The 25,942-nt window shown below is 34.3% G+C and overlaps 2 protein-coding genes across 2 annotated transcripts in view; both read left to right on the forward strand.

The window, feature by feature from the left end:
• On the forward strand, positions 1–12,413 carry LOC129256243 (uncharacterized). Its single transcript, XM_054894492.2, has 5 exons — positions 1–294; positions 3,809–3,893; positions 4,893–4,961; positions 6,289–6,366; positions 6,766–12,413. Exons 1-5 carry the CDS (start codon positions 181–183, stop codon positions 7,893–7,895), a joined length of 1,476 nt encoding a protein of 491 aa, XP_054750467.2. The 5' UTR covers positions 1–180; the 3' UTR covers positions 7,896–12,413.
• LOC129257063 (homeobox protein DLL homolog) overlaps positions 9,547–25,942 on the forward strand; it is a 20,343-nt gene continuing 3,947 nt past the window's right edge. Inside the window, exons 1-2 of the mRNA XM_054895294.2 lie at positions 9,547–10,970; positions 18,649–18,848. Of these exons, the coding sequence (XP_054751269.1) occupies positions 10,616–10,970; positions 18,649–18,848 (555 nt within the window). The 5' untranslated portion in view covers positions 9,547–10,615. The remainder of the gene's footprint in view (positions 10,971–18,648; positions 18,849–25,942) is intronic.

Here is a 25,942-nt window from a genome sequence, read left to right on the forward strand (position 1 = left end):
ACTCACATTTCGATGTCAGTGTATCTAGTCATGCATTATATAGAAATGCTGCATTTCAGACAAATTCACACATCATTTTGGTACCAGTGTGACTCCGTATCAAGTGAAAGGTTGGGCGGGGAGATCTAGTTACCTCTAAGGCAATTTTTTTTACGAGGCGTGATAATTTTGTTTATATTCATGATGAAATCTGTTGCACTGATCACGATCGTTTGCCTTCTTCCAGCAATAGTTGCAGTGTCTGTAGATAATAACAACGAGAATAAAGATGACTTACACCGGATCGTTGAAAAGGTAAGTTAAGAATCTTTTTTTGTGTCTTTAAACTCACAAAAAGCATGAACGTCTGTTTATCATACACATTTAAAAGAAAGGTTGATATTCATTTACTCGTCGTAATGTGTTTAACTTTCAACAAAAATAATTGACATCTTCTTTGATACTCGTGTCCAAATTATTTTCAGTAGTTAACGTGACCGGTATCTTGTCTTCGATAAAAGAATGATAGGCAAGAAGTTTGAAATAATCACCATGTCGACACGGGTGTAGAAGCTCTTCTTGTATGAGCTTGGGTGTTGGACCTATATTTGCTAAGTTAGGAAGTAATAGTCCCTAAGATTGTTTGGGGTTTCTTTTTTGTCATTTCTCTTCAAAGTTCAAGTCAACCGCATAAAAATGTTGGTGTGAATCAATTGAGAAAAATTGAACAATCATAACGCTGAAATTTTTTATCAAACTCGGATGTGAAATAAAACTTATGACATTCTGAATTTTCACTCATTTTTCACAGAACAGTTACATGCACAACTCCGTGACATTCAAATGAAAGAGTAGATGATGTCCCTCACTCACTTTTTTTTTGGTTTGAATCATTTTTTAACAGAATTCACTATAAAGACAAACTTGACTGAACCATAAATTGTTAAAACAATGGTAATTCCCATATTCAGGTAGGAATACATTTTTCTTTCACAGGACAATGAGAAATTTGAATATTTCATAATAAAATACAAAAGAAATAATGAGTGGATGACGTCATCATACTCTCATTTGCACACCGACCAGGTGGTGCATATTGTTTTGTGAAATTAAGCGAAACTTTAAAATGTCATTACTCTCGTATTTTAAATTTGATTTTGATGAAATGCTCAGCGTTCTGCTTGCTGGAATTTGTCTTTTTATTCAAATCAAGTTTTTGTTGGGGTGGAATTGCCCTTTAAGTTAATCTCAATACAAAATATGCTATTGTAAGCCTGTGGATTGAATCTGAAATAATTAGATCAAATCCTAACTTATTTTTATTGACTCTTATTTTAACCTTTTCACAACGGTATTTTTTTCATCGTGAACTATTTCTTTCAATTATTACTCATTCCACAAAAAAGAGTTGAAAATATTGTTTAGAAAAAAATATTTAACTACAATAATACATGATATCTTTGGTCCTATATTATTATAATCCTGGTGATTTTTTTATCATTACTTTTAACGGAGCGCTCAAAAAATATAATTTAGAGCTCATTCTCGTGAGGCCCTCTATTTGTGGTAATTCAGAATGCAGCCTACAAACTTTTTTTTATTGGAAAAATATAATTGAAGAAGTCAATTTAGTTTTGGTCCAAGGCCTATGAAATTATAACAAATCGATTGTCTAATGAAATCATTAAGCAGTTGACCATTGGATCAGAGACATGAAGAAATTTGTGAAATGGAGGAAAATGTTTATTTGAATTGAAACAAAAAGCATGATGAGCCCCAAAAAATTCCAAACATTGCCAAACATAATTCAGCACAGGGATTTCATTCAGCGGCGTAACAGGGGTCGGTGGCCAGGGGGGACAAGAGCCAACAATTTCCCGGTCATAAATATCATGGTATGAACAGGCGTAATGGTGTAATAAGGCGACTATTTTGAGAAGGCCAGATATTGCGTATCGGGTAGAATTTATTTTTAAAAACAGTTGCGAGCGAGCGAAGCGAGCAAAAATTTGGACCTTTTTAATACAAAAATCCAATTTTGTGATAGATTTTGACATATCCAGAAAATAATATATTTCACTCTTCTCTCTTTAGATTCCTTTTTTTGTGGTCTGTACGCCACTGTAAACAGGATTCTTTGTGGCAGTAGCGTGAAGAGTAAAAAAAGAAAAAAAACAGGGGAGCAGTATAGCACATGTGCTAAAAATCTGCTTTATATAAGTCCCGAGCGAGCGAAGCGAGCGAGAAAGAAATTCACCTTTTCATGATAATCTAACTTTGAGCTATTTTTGACATTATATTCAGTAAATAAAATCATATCCTACACTTTTCCTTTGCTTTTCTTTCCTCCTTTTTTTTTTATTCTTGTTTGTAGAACTTTTTGGGGCCATGGCCCAACCCTTCCATACGCAGTGCTGTGCGGTTGGGGTCCGGGGCAGAGCCCCCGGGACTTCTTGATATCAAAGCCATTTAAACCTCGCAGATTGCCGCTATTTTAATCGAATCGCGGGCATATACAGAATATAGCTTTTACACATCACATTTATTCAACCCAGTTGCGTAATGAACCAAATATTTTTAAGGGGCAAAACATAGCAATGTGGGAAAAATTAGCAAAAAGTCGCCAGCGTGCAAAGCGAGCTGGAAAAAAATTGCCTATTGAAATTAAATTCTAATTATGTGATAGATTTTTCCATTATATTCAGCAAATAACACATTTCATTGTTTCCATTCATTTCATTATACGTTGTCTCCTATACTTTCTTTTATTTCCTCTTGGGTGTGGAACCAACCCCCCCCCCCCCGCGCGCCTGTATGCAAGTGATTGAACGGGGGCGTTAAAGAGCCATTTGAAGGTTATAAATGAAGAGCCCCTACTGCGTGGGGTCTGGGGCAAAGCCCCGGTAGCTTATAGCACAATGCTGTATGAAGTCCATCTTTCTTCCCGCTCTTTAATTTCAATCATCGGCAGCCCGGTCGTGTTATTATTTTTTTCTTGTCCCTTTTCTTTGTTTTCCAATTTAGCTTTTGACTAATTACATTCTACTTTCGTTTCCCGCTATTGTTTGCTATTTTGTCATCTTTTGATTTATTTCCCACCGTGCTATTGCATTACATAGGCCTCTTTCGGAATGATTTGTTCTTTCACAAATGTTCTTCTTTCGTACATTTTCCCGCTTTCCTTTTCCATTAAAAAAAGTCTTCGTTTTCTTTCCCTTTTCCCTTTCCTTTTTCTCCTTTCCTTTTCCCCTTTCCTTTTCCCCTTTCCTTCCCCTTTCCTTCCCCTTTCCTTCCCCTTTCCTTCCCCTTTCCTTCCCCTTTCCTTCCCCTTTCCTTCCCCTTTCCTTCCCCTTTCCTTCCCCTTTCCCTTTCTTTCTCCCTCCTTTTTATCTTTTTCCCGGTGAAATCCGCCAGGGGGGGCAGCTTGCCCCCCCTGCCCCCCCCCCCCGCCTGTTACGCCACTGATTTCATTGCATGCCATGGTCCAAAACTGACTTAATATATTTACATAACTCTTAATTTAAAAAAGGCTTATGAGCCTGACATGAATATAGGCCTACCTAAAATGACCGCTCTAGTAAAAAAAAAATAAAGATAATTATACAAGACAGTTCAACAAAGTAACGAAGTATTTTTTTTTGTTACAATGTTGTTTTAAAGACTTATTTTAAAATGTTTTATAATGCCTATTCTGAACGCAGACAAATGGTTCAAATATTTTGTTTTCTTATATTACCTATCTAATCGAGATAATTTTAAGGAAAGTAGCTGTTAAATATTCTAAAGAAAATTGTTACTGATTCATTATCTTTATTATTTTACTTACCAGACCGTCCCGCCTTCTTACAAGAACGCTTACAACATTTTGATGAAAGCAAACGAAATAAAAACAAGGTCTCACAATACGAACGAAGGTAAGATATTGATCTGAAAATGAAGCACGCCTGAATTATTTTAGAAACGTGAAGACAAAATTACACTGGAATAGTTGGAAACGGGAGAGGGAGACAGATAACTATTTATTGTATTAGAGCGTGATGAGCTCAGACTAAGAGTCATCATTGTTTGTTTCTTTTGCCTTTTTTACGTTCTTCAATTTTTTAGATTCAGATTTCGAAGTTCCACAGACATTTGGATTACTCTATTTTATAAAAGGGTGCCCAATATCAATATCACGTGGAGCGTTGTGGCCCAGTGGATTAGTCTCCGGACTTTGAAACAGAGGGTCGTGGGTTCAAATCCCAGCCATGACGTAGTTTCCTTCAGCAAGAAATTATCCACATTGTGCTGCACTCAACCCAGGTGAGGTGAATGGGTACCTGTAGGAATTTATTCCTTGAAATGCCGAGCGCTGGAAGCTAGCTGCTTGAGTTACAGCCGGTGTGATAATATCCAAGCCCTTTGGAAGCGCATATATAGAGACGTTATTGATGTGTTATGTGCTATACAAGAAATACTGACTATTATTATTATTATCATGGATGGACGTTTAGAATTAATAACTTCATATAAACAAATTGATTGATATACTTATGATATATATGATGGTTGAATATGTAGTTTTGGAAAACCAATGAACTGCGATATTGTCCTAGAATTACTATTTATGTTAGAACATACATTCACAATATATTATTGATGTTTCCATTTCACAAGTTAACACTCTATTACTATCTTATATCTCAGTGACTAAGGCTATAGAGAAACAAAACCATATATATTTTATGACAGAAGCTATGTTATTTTGCCTACTTGTGTTTTGAAGAAAGAAATCATTGATAGTTTTCTGAAATTTATTGCAATTCAATAATGCTATGATATTTCATTTTGTTATCGAAATGAACGCGAAACCTGTAGTCACTATGATCACCAAGATCAATTGTTTTAAAATGTTTTTTTTTTTTTTATTTCAGGTCACGACTACCCTCAGATTCCTCCGATTCCTCCGATAGATCCACAGGTCAGGTTGGAAGTCTCCGAAAGTAAGTAATATTTTTAATTTCTGCCTTTAATTTTTTATGGAAATGAGTGTACAATATAATTATGTAGACGTACATGCGTTGACTGGAAATATATGAACAACAGATCCAACCCAATACGTTTATTTAAAAACGTATTGAAAGTTATCGCAGGCAAGGGGGGTTGCTTATGATTGAATTGTTTACTTTTAAAGAGGACGTACACCCTAACAAAACCTTTGTTGTAAAACTAGCAGGAAAAAAAAATGATGAAAGTTTGAGGAAAAATCCATTAAAGATTAAGAAAGTTATTTGAAATTCAATTTTGTTTATTTGTGACGTCATAAATGAGCAGCTGCCCCATATGTTATGTAATATAAAATGCACAAATTTTAGTATTAATATTTCGTGATGACTTGTTTTATTTTCTTTTTAGCATTGGGTGGGATAGGATTTGTGCATTGAAATACTAAAGGTACAATAAAACCGATTATCAATTTTCTGAGAAAATGACATTTCATTGATTTTTTTACCGTACGATATGTAGGAAACAGCTAGCATATGACTTCAAAAATCGAATAATTAACATTCTAATAACTTTGTTATCCTTTGATGGATTTTCCTCTAACCTTCGCCAATATTTCTTATTTTTTTCTTCCATTTTTGTCAGGGTGAACTACCCCTATAATACGTTTATGACGAGCTTTACTTTTAGTCGAAACTATATAAATGATTCTAAGATGACTTTAACTTGTCAGCATCTTGATGACCTCTCTTATTATCATCAAAATATAGAATGCCATCAAAGACCGTTTCGTTAATCACAGGTTTTCCTCCCTCTTCTACAATATACCTTCTTTATCCCCTTTCTTTAATTTCATACACTTTGCCTTTTCAGTGATCAGCTAAGTCTAATGTATATTACTTTATTTCCTCACGTGATGATACCCTTCCCCTTGCCTTATTTGTATTTTTCTTCTCGTCTCTTCTGTCAGCTAATTCAAGCCTTCCCATTTTCATGATTTTTTTCCCCCCTTTCTTTATTTTCCTTTCTCCTTTGCCCTCTTCCTTTCTGCCTCTTAATTTAGTTTTAAGGTGAACATAATCCTTATGAATATACAATATGTATATACAATATGTGCTGAATTGTATCCCTTTCAACTATCCTTATTTCACAAAATCAAATTAATCAAACTGCAATTTGGATTATCATCAGCTCCATGTAATCAAGCCTTTGAGCTGCCATGTGTAGTTTATATGAATGAATGCCTATAATGTAGAATTTTATTATGTGTAAGATTTTTTTAATTGAATTAATTTTGAAATTTCTGTATCATATTTTGCTCTACAGTTCTGGCAAAAACCATCGAAGACATCAATGATCGCCTTTATAGCTTAGCCGAAAATATCAAAGTGCTATCACAAAACCGTAAGAACTTTCTGCTACAGTTTCTTTACCCGTAAATTAATTTGTCAGACTCAAACTGTATTTACTGTTTAAGAGAAGATATCGCCTTTGGCTCCTTTATTTCATAATCGGTTCAAAATGAATTTTGGTTAATAAAAATAGGTTTTCAAACCCCTATACACCAAAATTGGACCTAATTTCAGGTAAAATAGTTCATATTTGGAGCAATGTACCTTAACGATTTGTAATGTTAAAATAAGGAATAAATTTATTGAATCAATTAGTCGAACTCTGTCTCTTGCGATCTATTACGTCATTCAAAGATTCATTAAGAAGATAATTATTAGATCTTCGAAATAGCTTTAGAAATGTAGATGTAATACGAAATATTTTGATTTGACATTGATTTTGTTTCACCAGAACTCCTGTTTAACGCGAGGTTATTTGCCATAGAGGATGCAAATGAAATGGCCATTGTTCCAGCAGTGGAAGCCATCCACAACCATCATCAACAAACAGACCAAGGCAGTCGACATGGTGACGACAGAAACGGGGATGATATGGAGGGAAACCTTAGCCTCATTAATGAACTCGTTGATGTTGCAGTAGATAGAATTGAAGACGCTCATTATATTGTTGTAGCAGAATCAGGGGAATCTCACGACGAGAGTTCACAAGCAACTTCAATGCCACCTCATACATCAAGAAATGTCAATGGCGATCAACAGCAACAGGCAAGTACAGCGCAACCACATACATCAACAAATGTCAACGGCGATCATCAGCAACAGGCAAGTGCATCGCAACCACATACATCAACAAATGTCAATGGCGATCAACAGCAACAGGCAAGTACAATGCAACCACATACATCAACAAATGTCAACGGCGATCAAAAGCAACAGGCAAGTACAATGCAACCACATACATCAACAAATGTCAATGGCGATCATCAGCAACAGGCAAGTACATCGCAACCACATACATCAACAAATGTCAACGGCGATCATCAGCAACAGGCAAGTGCATCGCAACCACATACATCAACAAATGTCAATGGCGATCATCAGCAACAGGCAAGTACATTGCAACCACATACATCAACAAGTGTCAAAGGCGATCAAAAGCAAGATGCAACTACAATGCCATCGCATACATCAACAAATGTCAATGGCGATCAACACCAACAACCAACTGCAATGCCACCACATGCCAACGTGGTCACAACCACAGCACAATCGCATGCTAACACAGAACAAGAAACCAGTGCAATGCCACCACAAAGCAACGGTGACTCGCAGCAGTCTACTACTAACCACGCTAACGGAGTAGAAGTCCTCGATGAAAAACGGAACTACCTCGGTGACCATCGTCGGTATTCTTTTCGTGGCTATAATCCTTTTATTAGTGATCGTCGTAGTAGCGTTCTCAGCAGGCTTCGTGATGGTCTTCCTCTCAGACAAGTGTCCTACCAGGTACCGGTCAAACTCCGTAAAGGGGCAAGACTGGGTCAAACATGGTACCCGAAGGAGTTTCAACACAGGAATTAACCCACCAACCTATTACTATTATGGATTTTAAACTCTTCTGCAACCATGAATTATTTCCCCAACAGCTCAATCAGCAGGTATAATTTCGTTATTACATAAAAAAAAACAATTTAAAAATACAAAATAAAACCAACTGCAAAGATTTTATTTGAATTGGGTTATGTTTGAGGTGTTAACAATGAAATTGAAAAAGTCATTAAAAAATAAATGATTTTAAACGAGTGTTTAGCATCTAATGCAATACTTTGAAGAAAAAAGGATAATCGGACGTCTCTTTTATAAAATATGATTATAATCAATGCATATAATGCACTGCGTATACAGACTTTTGGTTTGATCAAAAAGATGCACTGTATAATTTCTAGAAAGCATTTTATTAACAAAAAAAAAATGACGATCATGCTCTCTCACTTCCATTTACCCCATCTACTTTATCAATGTCTCATATCCTATATAAAAATTTTATTCTTGGTTTGTGAGCCTTATCCAAGTAATTTCATTGTATTTTTTTCTTGCATGTCGTGAAATGTAGTGCACAATAAAAATAACTTACCTTAATGTAACTTTTCAGTTGCGTATTGTGGGTACTGGGTAGGTTGAATGATTGATTGGTCGATCGGTCTGTTAATCGATGGATGGTTGAAGATGTTGGTTGGTTGGTTGGTTGGTTGGTTGGTTGGTTGGTTGGTTGGTTGGTTGGTTGGTTGGTTGGTTGGTTGGTTGGTTGGTTGGTTGGTTGGTTGGTTGGTTGGTTGGTTGGTTGGTTGGTTGGTTGGTTGGTTGGTTGGTTGGTTGGTTGGTTGGTTGGTTGGTTGGTTGGTTGGTTGGTTGGTTGGTTGGTTGGTTGGTTGGTTGGTTGGTTGGTTGGTTGGTTGGTTGGTTGGTTGGTTGGTTGGTTGGTTGGTTGGTTGGTTGGTTGGTTGGCTGACTATGTATGAAATAGACCCATTACATAACATATCTATTTGGAAATGTGAAGTTGTGAAGGAAATGTGAAAGGTCATGACAGGACGCAGCAGGGGCAGAGAGGCAGTTGCACATTAGAAAGTTTCAACAACTATTTTCAGTCTGATGATTATTGCAGATTCTCACAAATATCTGCACAGAATGTGTAGTACGTAATAAATAAGATTTTTGTTTGTAAGCAGCTCGGTATCTATGCTCCCTCATCTTGATATGTTTAACCATGGACCTACTACGGTTTAACATATCAATCCCCTCCCCTTCCTCAAAAATATATATATATATATATGCGGCCACAATGATCATTAAAGAAGATGGCTCCTTTATCAACATGTATATTATGTTTGATTAAAGGATGGAGATACTAGGATCACTATCGTATCGGAAGTATAAAATTGAGAACTCGTGGGGATGATAATGATGACATGGTAATGACAATGATAAAAAAGCCTGCAATACCCTTCATTATAATAGGACGTTTAAACGAGGTGAACTGTTGATTAAAGATTGTGTTAAATTCACTATATTAAAAAAAAGTTACTAAAAGCTGGGGAAAACATCCGAAGGCTTTGGTCTTTTGTTCATCTACGTTTAACGTTAATTTTACACATAATAGCAGTCATTCGACCAAATAATTCAAATTCTGGTCACAATAACACGATTGAAAAGCATCCATGCTAAACGCTTTACAAAGTAAACGAGCTTTATCGCTCAAGGGTTGATGTATGATGGTGGTAGATTTTATTTTAACTTAATAAAATGGCAAACTAAAGTGAAAGTCAGTTCAACTGTAGCTTTTATCACTGTGTTGTTGTTATTTTTGTGAAGAGCGTGTGTATATCATCTATAGTCTGGGAAGAAGTGTCATGAAAGACTGCGAGGGTGGCGAATGACCATCTTTGGCGCCTCTGGTATTTTCTTGCAGTGGTCAGTGTTGTCCACGCGGCTTTGTCTCTGGCCTCGACCACTTCTATTCTCAGCTTAGTCCCTTGCTACCAATCTTTTGTCACTGGGTTGTATAGTGGAGAGGGTAGGGTGACGCGATGAGGGTGGCCGACCAGTATTTCAAAGCCTCACGTTGGTATGAAACCATTGCAAACGACGGCTCCGAAACCTCTCTCGTCTGAGAAACAAAAAGCACATTTTCCGCCCGACGGACGTAAACTAACGCCATGACGTAACCATCAGCATTTTGGACAAAAGCTATCGAAACATGACGAAGTGTAGCATTTCGAGAAAATTCATGTCTCTGAAAGCCAGCGAATAATTTCATTCCATTAATGTTTTCTTTACATAGATAAAAAACCGCATGACTTTTTTTCTCGGTACTATAACTTGATTGGATGAATTAAGTGTTAAGCTCAACATTATTACTCTGATATCGGGGCTTTTTTTCATTTCTTGCCCCGCTGTTACACTGACTCCAAATCGCTCCTTTATTATGAAATTGAATTATTTTTTATCAAATCTATTTTGATTTTTTTTTACTTACTGTATATGAATCATCAATATTAATCTACCACACACAAAGTTTGGTCTTGAACTAGACTCAACAGCAGGTCGTTCGCACAGTTGATTACATCGGATTGTTTGGAAGAACAAGGATGAACAGTATGTGGAGACTTTTCTTCTAGATCTTCAAAAATCGCTGATAAATCTCTAATATTTCTTTGTCATGCCACGTTTGTTTTGATAACTTGGATTTTGTGAGTGTATTTTCCCTGACAAAACCAGTCGGTTTTTTCTATTCTACTTTGATGTATTCGTTTGACGTTGGGAAGATGAATTCTATGCTAGATGGATATGGCGACTACCAGCATATATCATCTCGGTCTGCCTTTACAGAGATCCAGCACCAGGCAGCAATGCCTTATCATCACGCTACCGGGACGGGGGCGCCATCCCACTACCCCCGTCCAATGCCTTACGGTGCAGCGACAAGAAGACCCATGACGAACTCTAGCGCTGCCGACACCCACCCGTCTCTGAGTGGGATGGGTCCGATGGGTCAGACAAGACATTACGGCTATCATTTCATGAACTCTCCTATCGCCGGACATCCTCCAATATACGATCATCCTGATCAAATCACTTCATTATCATCAAAAGAAGGTGAGATACATATGTTACACTAGATATCCCCACCTGTCTTCATCACGTCCTATGTAAATGTCATCCTGTGAAATTAATTCATTTTTTATGGCGAACGATATAGCCTTTAAAATATCTTCTACAAAAATATTAACAGGCGATTTTATATATTCAGCTAGATAAGAGGTAATGTTAACTACCATCAATTTCCATTCTGCTCAAAATATGTTCCTTTTTCTTCCTGAAATAAACCCTATATACTCATTAGTAAATTTATTACGAAATTATGACTTTATCCAACCGAATATCTCTCCATTAAACATTAATTTCGCCTGTCTTAATAATACACCTTTTCACATAAATATATTCCCATTAGTATTCGATTCCAATAAAATACAATTCTCTTTTTAACGTCACTATATATTCTAGTGCTCAACATGAGAAAAATATATTCCAAAACATATGGCCCGTATTCTGAAGTCAGGTTTAACTTAAGACTCCGGTCTAATTCTGTGCTAAAATTATGGGGAGCCAAAAACTCAAAAATGCTGGTTACATTGTATATTTCGTATGTTTACTATTTTGTTTCCATTTGTTTACATAATGAAGAAAAATACTTTAGTTATCATTCCCAGCAGTTATGAATGATTTGAGTGTCATGTGAGTTAATGAATTGAAATTGTACAAATAGAGATTTGTGCAACAATTAGCTATCCATAGTTAAACCACAACTTTAAACCAGGGTTTAATTTAGACCCGAGTTCAGAATACGGGCCTATATATGGGTTTAAGAAATTAAATCCTTAAGTAAATATTTTACATCATTACACACTTAAAATGTTGGGTAAAATACTGTGTATTGTGTTTCGGTAATGTATGTATATATATTTCTATTTCTGGGCAATTATTATCCAGTTGAGCAAATTTAGTACCCAATTATTATTTTTATTACCCAATTTGGACAGATTTTAACGAAAAGTTGTGTGGAAAGTATGTTGCAAAGTGGTAGTTAAAAATTGAGCCTTTTTTGTCCAACTTCTTAAGAGTGTACCATTCTTTCTCTGTTGTTTTTTACCTTCTATGAAGTAGGTGTCAAAACCACTGTAATGGTTGTGACCAATTGAATCATGCAATATCGGTCATCAATTGAGCTTACAACTACTCTTTATTAGATATTCTAAACATTTTGTAATGAAAAAATATTTTTGATCATTCAATTTATGCAGTTTTGAAAATACTTTTATCTCTTTGCCTTCAGAATAAATATATTCCAAGAAATAATCCTTCATACATATCCTAATGACCATTGTGGATACAACAAAACGAATGTTAGTGTCAAGTGTGCAAAAATCGAGTACATGATTTTTTTTTACTTTGTATTGTATTGTTCTTTGAATATTACTCTATACATATCTTGTTTTTAAAATGGTTGAATTTAATAAATGAAATGAAAATGAAATCTGATTATCTTCACACTTTGCGGAATATATTTTAAATATTAATTGTTTATTTTTGTTGTTGCATTACTTTGTCCGAGCAAGTTGATGCAAAGTCTTGTCAAGTTTGTGCCAAGAAATTTAATGAAATCATAATGATGATCAACAATCACCGACAAGTTTATTTTGTTTAGAAAGAAAGTGGTCACAGAAGATCGTTCCTTCAGTGAAAGCGAAAATACAATGACTTTTAAATACAAAATATTATGAATATCATAATTAGATGCATTATAGATGGTGATTTTCATATACTTTCGGTAATTTATTTCTATTTTTGTATTTTACATCATTGTCATAATAATTGCTCTCTGTTGATCATTAAGTCTCCGAATCATCGTCAATTACTTTATTCCTTCATTACAGTTTTTAAAGGACAAGTCCACCCCAACAAAATGTTGATTTGAATGAAAAGAGAAAAATCAAACAAGCATAACACTGATAATTTCATCAAAATCGGATGTAAAGTAAGAAAGTTATGACATTTTAAAGTTACGTTTAATTTCACAAAACAGTTCTATGCACATCCTGGTCGGTATGCAAATGAAGAGACTGATGCCGTCATCCACTCACTATTTCTTGTGTATTTTATTGTATGAAATATGATATATTCTAATTTTCTCCTAATTGTCAAGTGAAACGACGATTATTTCCTCCATGAACATATGATATTAGCATTGTTTTAATACTATATGGTTCAGTCAAGTTGGTCCTTATTGTCAAATTTGAAAACAAAGGAAATATAGTATAATTAAAACAAACAAAAAACAAAAAAAATAGTGAGTGAGGGACATCATCGACTCTCTCATTTGCATGTCACTGAGTTATGCATATCACTGTTTTGTGAAAAATAAGCGAAACTTTAAGAATTCATAACTTTCTTATTTTACATCCGATTTTGATGAAATTTTCAGCGATATGCTAGTTTGATTTTTCTCTATTTATTGAAATCAATGTTTTCCTGGGGTGGACTTGACCTTTAAATTGATTGTCTTTAATCATCCATAATTTCGCATTGCATATATTGTATTCTCATTTTCTTATTCATTTACATCTACCTCTTTTGTAACAATGGAAAACCAAACTAATGAACTACAGAATTCATACGTTTTATTAACTGAGAAAAAGATATCAAACACATATTCTCCCTGTGATATATAAGTGTTGGTAATTTTTTATTTCAAGTCATTAAATTTGTACGCAGTTTGTACAGTTCATTATGTTTTTTATGAAATATTTTGTAAACAGACAATATTTATTGTTTGATTGCGGAAAAAATGACAAAATAACAATTTAAGAATCAATACTTTCCTGTAAATGTTTTATTTTTCCTTAGTGATACCCAAAACGTAACGTGCGATAATAACTTGACTAGAAATCCTTAAGATTTTACATCCATAACAAATCCTTACCGAGTAAGGTAAATATGAAGAAAAAAAACAGATGTTGAGATGAATACCTTGTCGTGCATGTCATGGTTTTACTGTCATGACCGGGTTTGATGAAATTTTACCGTTTAACTTCTTCAAAGATGTACTGTAGGAGTGGATGACGAATCGGGGAACTTGAATAAGGAACAGAATCTGTAGTCATTAAAATGAATAACGATAGCAAAGGAGTTTATACTTATGCATGATTTTCATTATTACATAATTATTTCCATTTTAAAAAATCATTGGTTAGAAATTGTTTTTTCCAGCTTATGGAAGGTCGGTATAGTTTTTTGTACTTTTTGATTGCGATATATAACTTCAAATTGATATTATGTAATAGAAATCTCATATTGCAATAAACACAAGACTATAACAACTTCAACTGAAGTTTCCTTCCGATGTTCACACTATGGTCGTGTTTGTAACGACTATTTGTAACGACTACATTCGTTACCTTTTATAGTTGTCTATTTATGTAGTCAGTCTTAACAGTGTTAGGCTAATTCTGTGTTTTATTTTATGAAAAATAATAAAAATTTTCATTATACCATACCTATTAAGGAACCTAAGAAATAAAAGCTCTGTTTTTAATTTAGTTCCTACCACTTTTGTTTTTTACAGAACCTTTTTTTTTAACTTATTATATTTAGTTTTTTTTTCGAGACATGTTCACCTTTTCAACTTTATATGTAATTTAACTAGCCTTTGTTTGTCACGTATGTATTATGAATATTCATATATAATATTCACAATCACTCATATCATTCTTCAAGTTCATGAAAATGTTTTCTAAATTTTACAAATTTAACAATCATTCTTTTTCCCTTTTTACAACGGTAAAGTTGCACCGTTGTATTGAAATGTAATGAAAAGTGTATAGAAACTAAAATAATGACACGCAATTAAGTAAGTTCTTAATTTTAATCGTCACCATTTCATCGTTGATCTACTTCTGGTACCATTAAACAGACTTAACGAAATCATGAAATGTAAACTGAAAATTATCACACCGAATAACTACAACACAAATAAGCATATGTGGGGCATGGGGTAGCATCATCCTTTCAATGAAAATGACTTCATTAGCCAGTGCACCCGGCAAGTATGTAATTACACGATATATACATGTATACCAGAATCATTCGGTTCATAATTATCCATTCGTACAAAGACTGGCGTTAATCTGATAGGATTCGGTTCGAACTTTTTTGAGCTCGTTAACTGACATTTTGTTTCAAACATTTGTTTTTCAAGTGTCGACCTCAGTTTTATTCCTCCAACGATGGAACCCCTCTCCCACCCTCAATTTTTTTTGCTGATCAAACCTATTCCCTCCCCCCTGTCACCCCCCCCCCCCCCGCTCTCTCTCTCTCTCTCTTTCTCTCTCTCGATCTACCACCCGCCTTCTCTAATCAATTGATTACTCGTAAGAATACCTTTGTTTACCATTCGAGGACGTGTGTTCATTAGCCCAAACTATCCGCATGATATACTTCCAACTCCTAGATTATAATTAGTACTGTACGCATCGTAATCAACAGCTTAAAGGGTTTTTTATGCATGACACGTGAAAATATTTTCATTAGTTCCACAGCATTTACAATTTTTGCCTCCAGAACAATATGCCTCATTAACCATGTCAACAGAAACATATTTAGAAAGTTGGTTATTTGAATTTATGTTATTTTTGTAAAAAAACACAATATATTCTTCCAATAGAGAATGCTGATGTGCACATAGAATAAAATTCAACAGACAAAACAAATTAATTGCATTATAAGAAATGACGTAAATAGTTGGTATAATTTTTAGAATCAATCCTAATAAATTTGTAAGGTTGCTGAAACATACGTTTTCCCAGAAAATATGCGTTGCATAAATATTGATTCTAACTTTGTGCTTATATCCCTAGGAATCGAACCACAAAATTTCAGGGATGAAATGGTAGAGAAGGAAGGAGAGAAGAAGATGGTGATGATAACAACAATACTAGTAGTAATAATATTGATAACAATAAAAATTATAATCATTATATAAATGATAATAATAATAATAATAATAAGAAGAAGAATAACAATAATGATAATAATAATAATAATAATGATAATAATAATAAGAAGAAGAAGAAGAAAAAGAAAGTGAAAAAGTAAAAGATGAGAAATAAAAAAAAGAGAGGGAAAAGAAAAAATCAATATCATAATGCTACCATTGATCATGTTCATAATATTGTCTGCATTAGAAGGCGAGAAACTCATATTATAACCTCAATTGATGACTATGATATATCTATATCTGAAAGAGATTAAAGTTGTATTTGATTATATTTTATCTAATTGAAATATAAAAAATAATGAAATCAATGTTTATGATAGAGTATGGGTAATTCAATTCACGGATGTAAAAAAGAAGTTTTGATATTCTTGTAAACTAAATATACAATTGATCTATTCTATGGTGTTTATTTTATCTCAATGGAGAGCTATAAGCAATAGAATGGAATAGAGATGAATTGAATTACATTAGCGATTCACTTTACGTATGCCGTGGTGATCGGTAAAAGGGAAGAGGCGACCGCAAGAGAAAGTATCGACAAAACCAGATTAGCGTCATTGATCTCCTTCGAGCGCAACTTGGTCTTTGAAATTGAACAAACAGAGAGATCTGGCAAATAGAGGGTTAAATAGGCTTGCTAATAGCTTGGGTATACATCTACAATAATTGATCCTCTTCTAACGAGATTACTGTCTCCCAACCTTCTTTTCTGTCTTTATGAAGATATCGAGTCCCTCGACCAACTTTACCAGTTGTCATATTTTCAAAAGAAACTTTCTCTTCCATCCGGCAGACGTCAGCCAAGACAAAGCCCGTGATCAGTTTTCTCTGTTTTATGTTGGAGACGCAGCCTTATCGAACCTGCAATCGGGTTTTTTTTTTGTTAAGAGCCAATATCCCAGGTCGTTGCACCAGTATCTATAGCATAATTGCATTGATTCAATAGTAATTATGATTCTATTTGTAACCCGATACCCTTTTCATGCTATTTCATTCCAATTATTACCCTGTCTGGATACTCAACTCATCGTCTGTCCTCTGTTCGATTCACTCAGAATCTAGCTCGATGGTATCTCTCATTTAAGTGTTTCAATAACCCTAACACGCTTTACAGACGACGATCCAAAGTGCATACCACCTACAACAACCCTGATAAGAAACTATATCGATTGTTCATAAAATAAAACATGAAAATGCTGTAAAAAGTGAGAAAGTAAAATGTTACTTATGATATGGTTTTAATATTGCTTTTGACCCTGTGAGTCATGCTTTAGCATCGGGTCACACAGCTGATAAGATCGAAAAGAACCGAAAAACGAGCTGTGATAGACAATAAATGACACTCGCTTATCAATTACTTCCCCACTTATCTCCTCTTCAATACAAATTAGTCTGTTTCCCGAGCGAAGATCTGTCTCTCTCTAAGACAATCAGTTTCCATCTCTAATTTCCCGTATCTTTTTTTTTTTGCTTTTATTTCAGCAATTTCGTCTCATTTGCCGCAACGTTCTGCTGCCATAATTATGTTGATGCTACGCTGTTGTTCTTGATTCAAAATTTCTAACACGTTCATTTTTCACAAAACGAACCGATATCTAATCGATCAGGATCGTTCAACTTTAGAAAATAGTGATGATAACGGGTTTTTGTATGTTTTTTTAAATAATTTGAATCGAAATAGGAGAATGCTTGCCTTGAATGTGTCGAGTTTTACTTCTAACGTTACCGATGATTTTCTGGTGTTAATGTTGTCGGTAATTATGTTTTTTTTTTGGTCATGGTATGCGAATTAGAAGATGGACATTAGTTTTTAGATATCAAATCAAATGCAGAATATTTATCTGTGGTAAATAGTATGATATGATTTTCATAATTGTTTCGTTCATTTCTTTTTAATATATCCATGTTGTTTATACATACTTGAAAACCATTTTCGAATTAATGTTACAGAAGTTTGTTTATTCTTAGCATGAGCATAGCTTGAATTTGATCCATTTTTTTTATTCTCTGGTTTGAAACATCTTTTACACAACTTTTCAATCACGTATATCTTAATGAAAGTGAATTTCCATTGAAAATGAATTTCCATACCAATATTTGTGCATCATGTTCGAATATATTTCAAGTTAAAAGGTTTGCCGTCACATTGAAACGAAAATCATATATCGAACGAGTGAATATGTTTTTTCTTCCATCTTTTTTATTCATAATAGTATTCAAGAAGTACTTCTACAGTAAAATGCTAATTTTGAAGAAAATCAACATAAAGTATGACATTGACATTCATTAAATAACTAGATATTGATTATTGAGTGCACATCATACCGTTCTGAGTCAGATTTATTGAGATTAAATCAAAAGGTGGAAAATAGTAACAGAGATGTTGTTGGTCATACTGGTATACACATGCACCTACACATACGGTACCAAAAACGATTTTTTTTTTTGCCGGGGGCTAACCTACGGGACACAAGGAACATGACCCCCTCCCCCTTGCCTTTCTTCTCAGACATGCCCACATTTTAGAATAGGTTTACTCTTATCATGATTTTTTCTGCTTCTATTGTCTTGTAGAATATTCAGAGAAATTGGCACACTTTTTTGTGCTCCCTATAAAATCATAGATCCGTCATTGACGAATTGACGACTAGAAATGGATTTTTGTAAACATGAAGTTGTCAACATCAAGGTTTTTTTCGTATTGTTTTCATTTTATTCCAGGTTTATTAGATCATAAGAATGAGAGTGAAACGTCGATTGAGACCAAACTGAGTTTAAGGGGAAAGAAACTAAGAAAACCCCGAACGATCTATACCAGCTTACAACTGCAACAGCTCAATCAAAGGTTCCACCAGACGCAATACTTAGCCTTACCGGAGCGAGCCGAGCTAGCTGCATCGCTTGGTCTCACTCAAACTCAAGTAAGTTTTAAAAAACATTATGTTTATGTTTTATCATAATTATTTATAGCACGGTACAGTATGTAATAAAGTTTTAATCAATTAATCCTTCTGAAGTAATTCATGTTGTATTACCATTTGAGTTTTAACTCCACTGTATATCTACAATGGTATGAGGAGAGGTGTTTCTGCCGCCACTCTGCACCACTTCATCGCAAATTTGTGTTACCAACTTCAATATTGAATTGAACTAAATCGAATTGAATGGTAATTATCCATTCATTAAACGACATAGCCACGATGACCACTAACATGGCTAAAGCAAGCTGTTGCAAAGCACACAATGATTTAAGCTATCAAATATAAAGAGAATTCTATTCCAATACATAATTATGGCAACGGATCGTTCTATAACTATAGATTCTTCAGAAAATAAAACGTGAAAGATAAAACAATTCCATAAATCGATTCATCTCAAGCAAATTATACAGATCGGAATCAGATCACTCAGGGAAAGCAAGTATAATGATCACATACAACTTTATTAATATTTGAATTAAATGGATATGGAAAAATGTTGATATTGCAAATTATAAACTTCATTTTTTATAATCATTTTATAATCGTTTCAAGAAATTGTAAACTAGAATGAGACCATTTATGCATTGCTCTCTCCACCTAAAAAATATTCTCGTACTAACAGACTTACAGCTTTTCATAATTATTATATACGGTATTTCTGCAGATAAAAGCGCACAAATAACGGTGAGTTACACTGGTCAGACAACGTGCACATGAACATGGCCTTCAATACATTGTGATAATAGACTTCATTTTGAAAATCCTATTTGAACACCTGATGCATTTATGTATTACCACAATGCCGTAATTATATTCCCACACAGTTTTCTCTTAGATATTTTCACCGTTCACCTGTTATATCTAAATGGTGGATGTCCGTACAAAAAATATTTGATAAGATATTCTCAGTTATCTTTGCGTGTGACCATAAAGCATCCAAACAAGTGGATATAACGACCTGATTTGATTGGGTAAATGAAAACACAAAAATTGGCGAAACCTTACACCGTGAAAAAGAATCATCTTAATGCATTATTTAGCTTGTTAGATACCAAATGAATAGTTAATTAGCCAACGTAAAATTTGATTCCTTTTCAATGAATGACACGTTATGTTATTGCTCTTGACTCGTGTCGACATCTAAAAGTCTCCTCATTTGACTTTGACCCTTCGAGATTAAGATCTGGTCTCATTTGTAATTGATTTCCTTCTGTGTCTTTAGAGCGGAAGTTTTGGATACTTGTATTCACGTTGCACGGACAACACCTATATTCAAGCCCGCTATGATAATGGCGGAGTGTGATTAGTGATACTACCTTAACAATAAAAAAAAAGGGAGAAATTCATCGATTTGACATTGAATGCATGTGGGTGGGGAGGCTGTTTGGGATGGCAGGAGACATGATGTCCCGGTGAAGATAATACCAGTTTACTGAGTCCATGTCACCAGTTCGGTGTTAATTACAATACCCTTGATCCTTGATGGCTATTTCAAGCAAGGAGAATAGCAAGTTTATTAGGAGGGAGTTTATATCAGTTCCATTCATTGCTTGAAAGGAACTTAAGCGTGGCAGTGGTCTGTGATGTTCGCCAACCTTAATGTTTATACTGACTCACCTGCTCAAGCGAGGCAGCTTATCGGCCGATTTTTTTTTCTCCTTTGGTGGAATGAACATTGTTCACACATGAATTTCAAGACGCCACCCAAAGGGCGCCGAATTTCTAAAAGGCCCATCAAAAATTATTAATTCATAGTTCACGATTTAATTTTCAAAAGATTCTACAAAAAGATAGAATTTTGTGCCAATCCGCACATTTTTGGAACAATTTCTAGATGTTGATATATGACTTGTGTGAGTTTCTAAAATGGAGAAAGGATCATTATCATTATTTAACTAATTAGATGGGTAAACATACTAACAAACTCCCCAAAATGCGTCCTTAGCCCTTATTTGCCTTTTCATTATTTCGACACCTTACAAGATTTTGACGCCATTATGATTCCCCTCTTATTTTGAGGGAGGAAACCATGTTATTACTGATCTTGTTTTCAAAGGGAATGAATTGTACCTTTTATTCATTCCTGTAAATCTGATATATTTGCAGATGGATTAATTAAACGAGGATTTGCTCGAAGAGTCTGCAACGATTATCCTCCGTTGCCGAAGAAAGGAGCCTTGCGAACTCAGAGATTGCCATGAATAGCAAAGGTGTCTGAGTCGAAACTGCAATAGATATGAATAGGCTGGGAAAAAACTTTAAAAACATTTACTTTTTTATCCTTTTCATTTCTTCTCACCCGTATTCTTATTTGGTTAACTGAATGGTTTCTTCCAAATGGCAACACGAAAATAAAAGGAATCAGTTTTTTTGTGTTGAAAACAGCAAATGAAATTCTTATCAAATTGTTAGCCCTTCTCCTTTGTGATGTGAATTACTACAGGCAATTTGCAAACTGAATAGAGGCTGATACATTATTACCAGTTAGTTTTTACAACGTAAAAGGCATTATCACTTCATATTGTAGCTTACCCAGAACTAAAACATGGAACTTGTATTCGATTTGGATTGCAATGCAAGACTTTCCCAATATGACGCTGGTAAACCAATGCCTCGTGGCTACAGCATTGACAAATGCAGTCATTTTGCTTCAACGATGGTTTCTTTACCTTCAAGAGAAACAACCATAGACCTGTTTGCGCAGAGCTTGCTTTTGGCAATCGCTCTTTGAAACAACATTGGTTTTGGATTATTATATGGGCAACAATGCAGCCTGACCTTGCACCAAATTGTCCCATAGTTGTTCCTCATGACCCGCATCCAAACCTCATCCATCCGTATATAAATACAAGGAAGCTAATAAAACCAATCCTCATTACAATTTGACAATCACTTGCCGACCAATTAATCGTATTTAACGCGGGCTTATGAGTTGTTGGACCCTGAGGGAATATATTCTTGTGCTGCTAATTTACTCATTTTTTCGACAACGAACGGGGTAACAAACTGATCGACCTCTGTTAAATGATGACACCAGCCTCACGCTGCGACGAATCAAGGTTTCTTTGGTGACGGTAGAAAAATATGCACCTATTTATAGCAAGGTGCACTTGATAGATGAGTTACACCAATATGGAATGATAAATGGCTTTATGCCCCCTCCCCCTCCCCTATCAGAATTGGGAATAATCCACAAACCAACGTTCTTTTCATTTCTTAATGCATTCCAGCAATCCAGAATAAGAATTTGCCACACATAAGAGTTTCTTTACAAATTTGGAGTATTGGTTACAGTTTTGAAAATAATTGCCATGGTGATATTTTGTCATTACTTATTCGTCGAAAGGAATTAGCCTCCAATTAAAAAGTTGCATATTCTGAATCGTTATCATTAAGAAGTTAGTCCTCTATTTGTCGACATCTTGACTTCCAACTCTGAAAGCAAACACGCCCCAGGCTAAAGTAATTGATAGAACAAGAATTAAAATAGTATTATAAATGCAATGTATCAGTCATAGATAATGATTATAAGATATTGTGAATGAAAAGGTGACAGAGGGTACTGACTCCCATATTATACTCATTGTTAAAGTTATGTTAATAAAGTAATTAACATGTATTACCGAGCAGTAAAGATTAAATCATCACAATTTAACCTTCTTAGGCTCCTGTCCCTTTGCTACGAGAATGATGGCTTGCTTTATTATACTAAACATTCTTGATAATTAGCTCCTAACAAAAAATCAAAGTTTATTGTGTAATTCACTCGCACACATAAAAAACAATACTTAACACCTAAATAGGCGATTTTTTTTCTATGAAAACAAATTCTATGTATATTTTCTTTGGTTAGATACCACCAGGGATTTTATTCAATATTTGGAGCGCATCAAGCATCTTGAACAGAGGTCTTTGGTTCGAATCCTGGCCTAGTCATACCAAAGACTTAATGGGATCATCTTGCCTTGTAGGAGCTAAGTTTATTGTCAGATTGAAGAAGGGTTATGATAACACATTCGTGTTAATACCTTGGCCAGGTATAACAATTTCATAACTGAATGCACTACGATGGGCTGATAAAACGTAATATCATTCATTTATAATCTTCAATAAAGATATGGGCTGTATAACTTCATTGTAAGCGAGCTATGTGTTTGTTTGTTGTTGTTTTTTGCCTTGTCCCAATGATTCGTCAAATTCTATGCAACCTCATATATCACATGTTATCATTTTAACTCGAAACGCTTTTAATCGATAGATTTTCAAATAAAAATTACAATTAAATACTCAAGTTTAATTTGTTACTGCTAAGCATTTCTTTGGCTTTTTAGAGAAGATTGAAATAATTATAATTTGATAGTTGCTATGCAACATTAAGTTCATTTGAATAGCGCATTACCACTAAAGTGTACTCATTCGGCGAAACTATTATCATTGTTTTCATAGTGGGCAAGAACTGTCTTATACCATATCCGACTAAAAATATCATTTCCATTACGAGGAATGGAGTTACGCTTTAGATATGCACTGTTCATGCGTATCATTAATGAAAAAAATGGTTTATTTGATAAAATATAACACTTTTCTAAAAGTCTTACCATTATTCAAATCTTGTAAAGAAGCGTTCCAAAAATATTCCCTTGAACAATATATTCCAGTAGTAAGAAAACACCATGTTGCATGTGCATCTACTTCAGCCAGATAACTAATCGCAGAATAGAATGAGTTTGTACTGACTTTGGACCTTCTTATAAATAACATTCTAGTCTATACTGCCATTACATACTTTCCAACGACCCTACACAAATACAATATTGATTTGATCATATCAGGCTTTGATCAAGCCCATCAAAGTCTCGGATGATTTGTTCATGTAATGAGGTGATAATGTGGCCTACAACTATGGGATTCATCAGAATATTGCAGAGTTGGAGTACATTTACCGGACTTCGCTCCTAATCGTTGCAGTCTTAAAATTAACTTCTCGAGAAAACCCAAGAAAGTAAAACTTCTTTTGAAATGTTCAAATGACAATAGATCTATTCAAGTGTTAATGATAGGAAGCATTCTTTTGTTTTGTGATGAGGCTAATTTTCGTATTAATCATGCACGGGTGATTGCATGATGTTGCGTTTGTCATGCTCTTTTCTTCCCGAGGTCTTTGACATCAGGGTTCAGTATATTAAAGGCATTTCATCATCTCGTTTAAGTCAAGATCTAAGTTAAAGATATTACAAGAGATTTAAACATTATATAATTTATTTTTATTTATCTTAAACCACTTCATAATATGCTGCTAGAAATACTTAGGTTAAAAAAAATCAACATGCAAATCATGCGTGAGAGAACACCAATTTATAGACTAATGTAGTTTGTGCACCTTATTCTACTCATATTAACAATTTTGTAATTCCCACTGAGTTACCATAATGTTTTAGGAGTATTGATTTAAAGCATTGCTAATATGGGAAATTTTTGAGTTTGGTTAATGGTTGGTTACGTGTATCTTTAAACTGCAGTTAAGCGTTCACAAAAAGACATAAAACCAGATATCTTAACCGAAATTGTTTGATAGGGATTCAGGCGGCTCATTCTATTTGTTTCCTCCGTTTAACATCAAAGAAAGTATTAGACGTCGGATTTCTTTCCAAAATGGTTGCCTTTTGAGATCTGTAAAGCTTGATCATCGTTTCCTGCAGATTTGCTCATTTCCCCCAAATTCTTCCAACTTAATCCTTCTTGTTTGCTCCACCCTTGCTAATGAAGATTGAAAGTAACAGGGACCGTTTTCACAAAATCTGAATTCTGTAACACGATACAATAATCGTCGAAGGATAGTGTTATCTTTACCTTTGATTGGTTGTGAGTAGATTTTGTTTCAAATCTGAAATATTTGATGTTGGTATAAATTTTGGTAAAACGTTGTATGGATCCATCTTTCCCGGCATGCAGACTCATAGTTAATAATCTAAAACTGTTTAAAATAAACACATACTCTGGTAGTATAGGGATACTCATGCTCAGTTCAGCTTGAGCTTCCATAATCCAGCACTGATAATTAATCCATTTTATATATACATAAAGGACCTATTTGGCAGTATCTATTTTTTGGAGGGGAGGTATTTAATTAAATCAATTGAATCTAAAAATTAACAACTACAGAGTATGTAAGCCTATCAACCAAGCATGCGACCGATGGCCAAAATTAGTTAAATGGTTACCATGGTTACAACTTTTTTCACACCATTAAAAATGTTGCAAATAGTCACATGGCCATTGTGTAAATTGCCTATACATGTATACCGTATACGTGCATTGTTTCAGTTCACAAAATAAATTATATCATATGTCATGTAGTGGTCATGTTGCTGTTTTATGTTTTCTGATCGAATGTATTATAAAATCCTGTCATGCATAATATATATATATATATATATATTTTTTTTTTTTTTCTTTAGATATTGGTTATGGGTCATGCAAATTAATAATCAGCATTTGTTTGGTCTAACTAATGCCTAAAATTGTATTTCTATACTACGAATGGTCTTACAGCATACTCCATATAACCTTTTTAACGGCATGAACATTATAAAATCGTTTGCTAACAACAATTTTTTTTTCAATAAAAGTGTTTTCTATTAATGAAGTGATATGCTGACTTATTGAGTTACCATGGTGTTTTATGGAAATGTTAATCAATTTTATTCAAGATAACATTCTTGTTTACATACCACTGTATTTTCAATATATTTGTTGAGCAATAGGTCACTACTTTTTAATTGGAATATTAATTTCGACTCATAACGAGTTTTGAATATCAATTCTGATGTTAGTTTTAAACTTTGTTCAAATTTCCGATAAAGGGTGTTTTGAGAAGTTCGGTATAGTTTGTATTAACTTAGCTATATTTTAATTGGTAGACCTATATACAAATCGTTAAGAAATGACTTACAACTATCACTTACCTAGATTGTCACCGTTTGGATGAGATGCACAGTTTGTATTATTAAAGTATTTCATTTGTTTCACAGTAG

The sequence above is a fragment of the Lytechinus pictus genome, chromosome 3, assembly GCF_037042905.1.
Source record: "Lytechinus pictus isolate F3 Inbred chromosome 3, Lp3.0, whole genome shotgun sequence".
NCBI classification, from domain to species: Eukaryota; Metazoa; Echinodermata; class Echinoidea; order Temnopleuroida; family Toxopneustidae; genus Lytechinus; species Lytechinus pictus.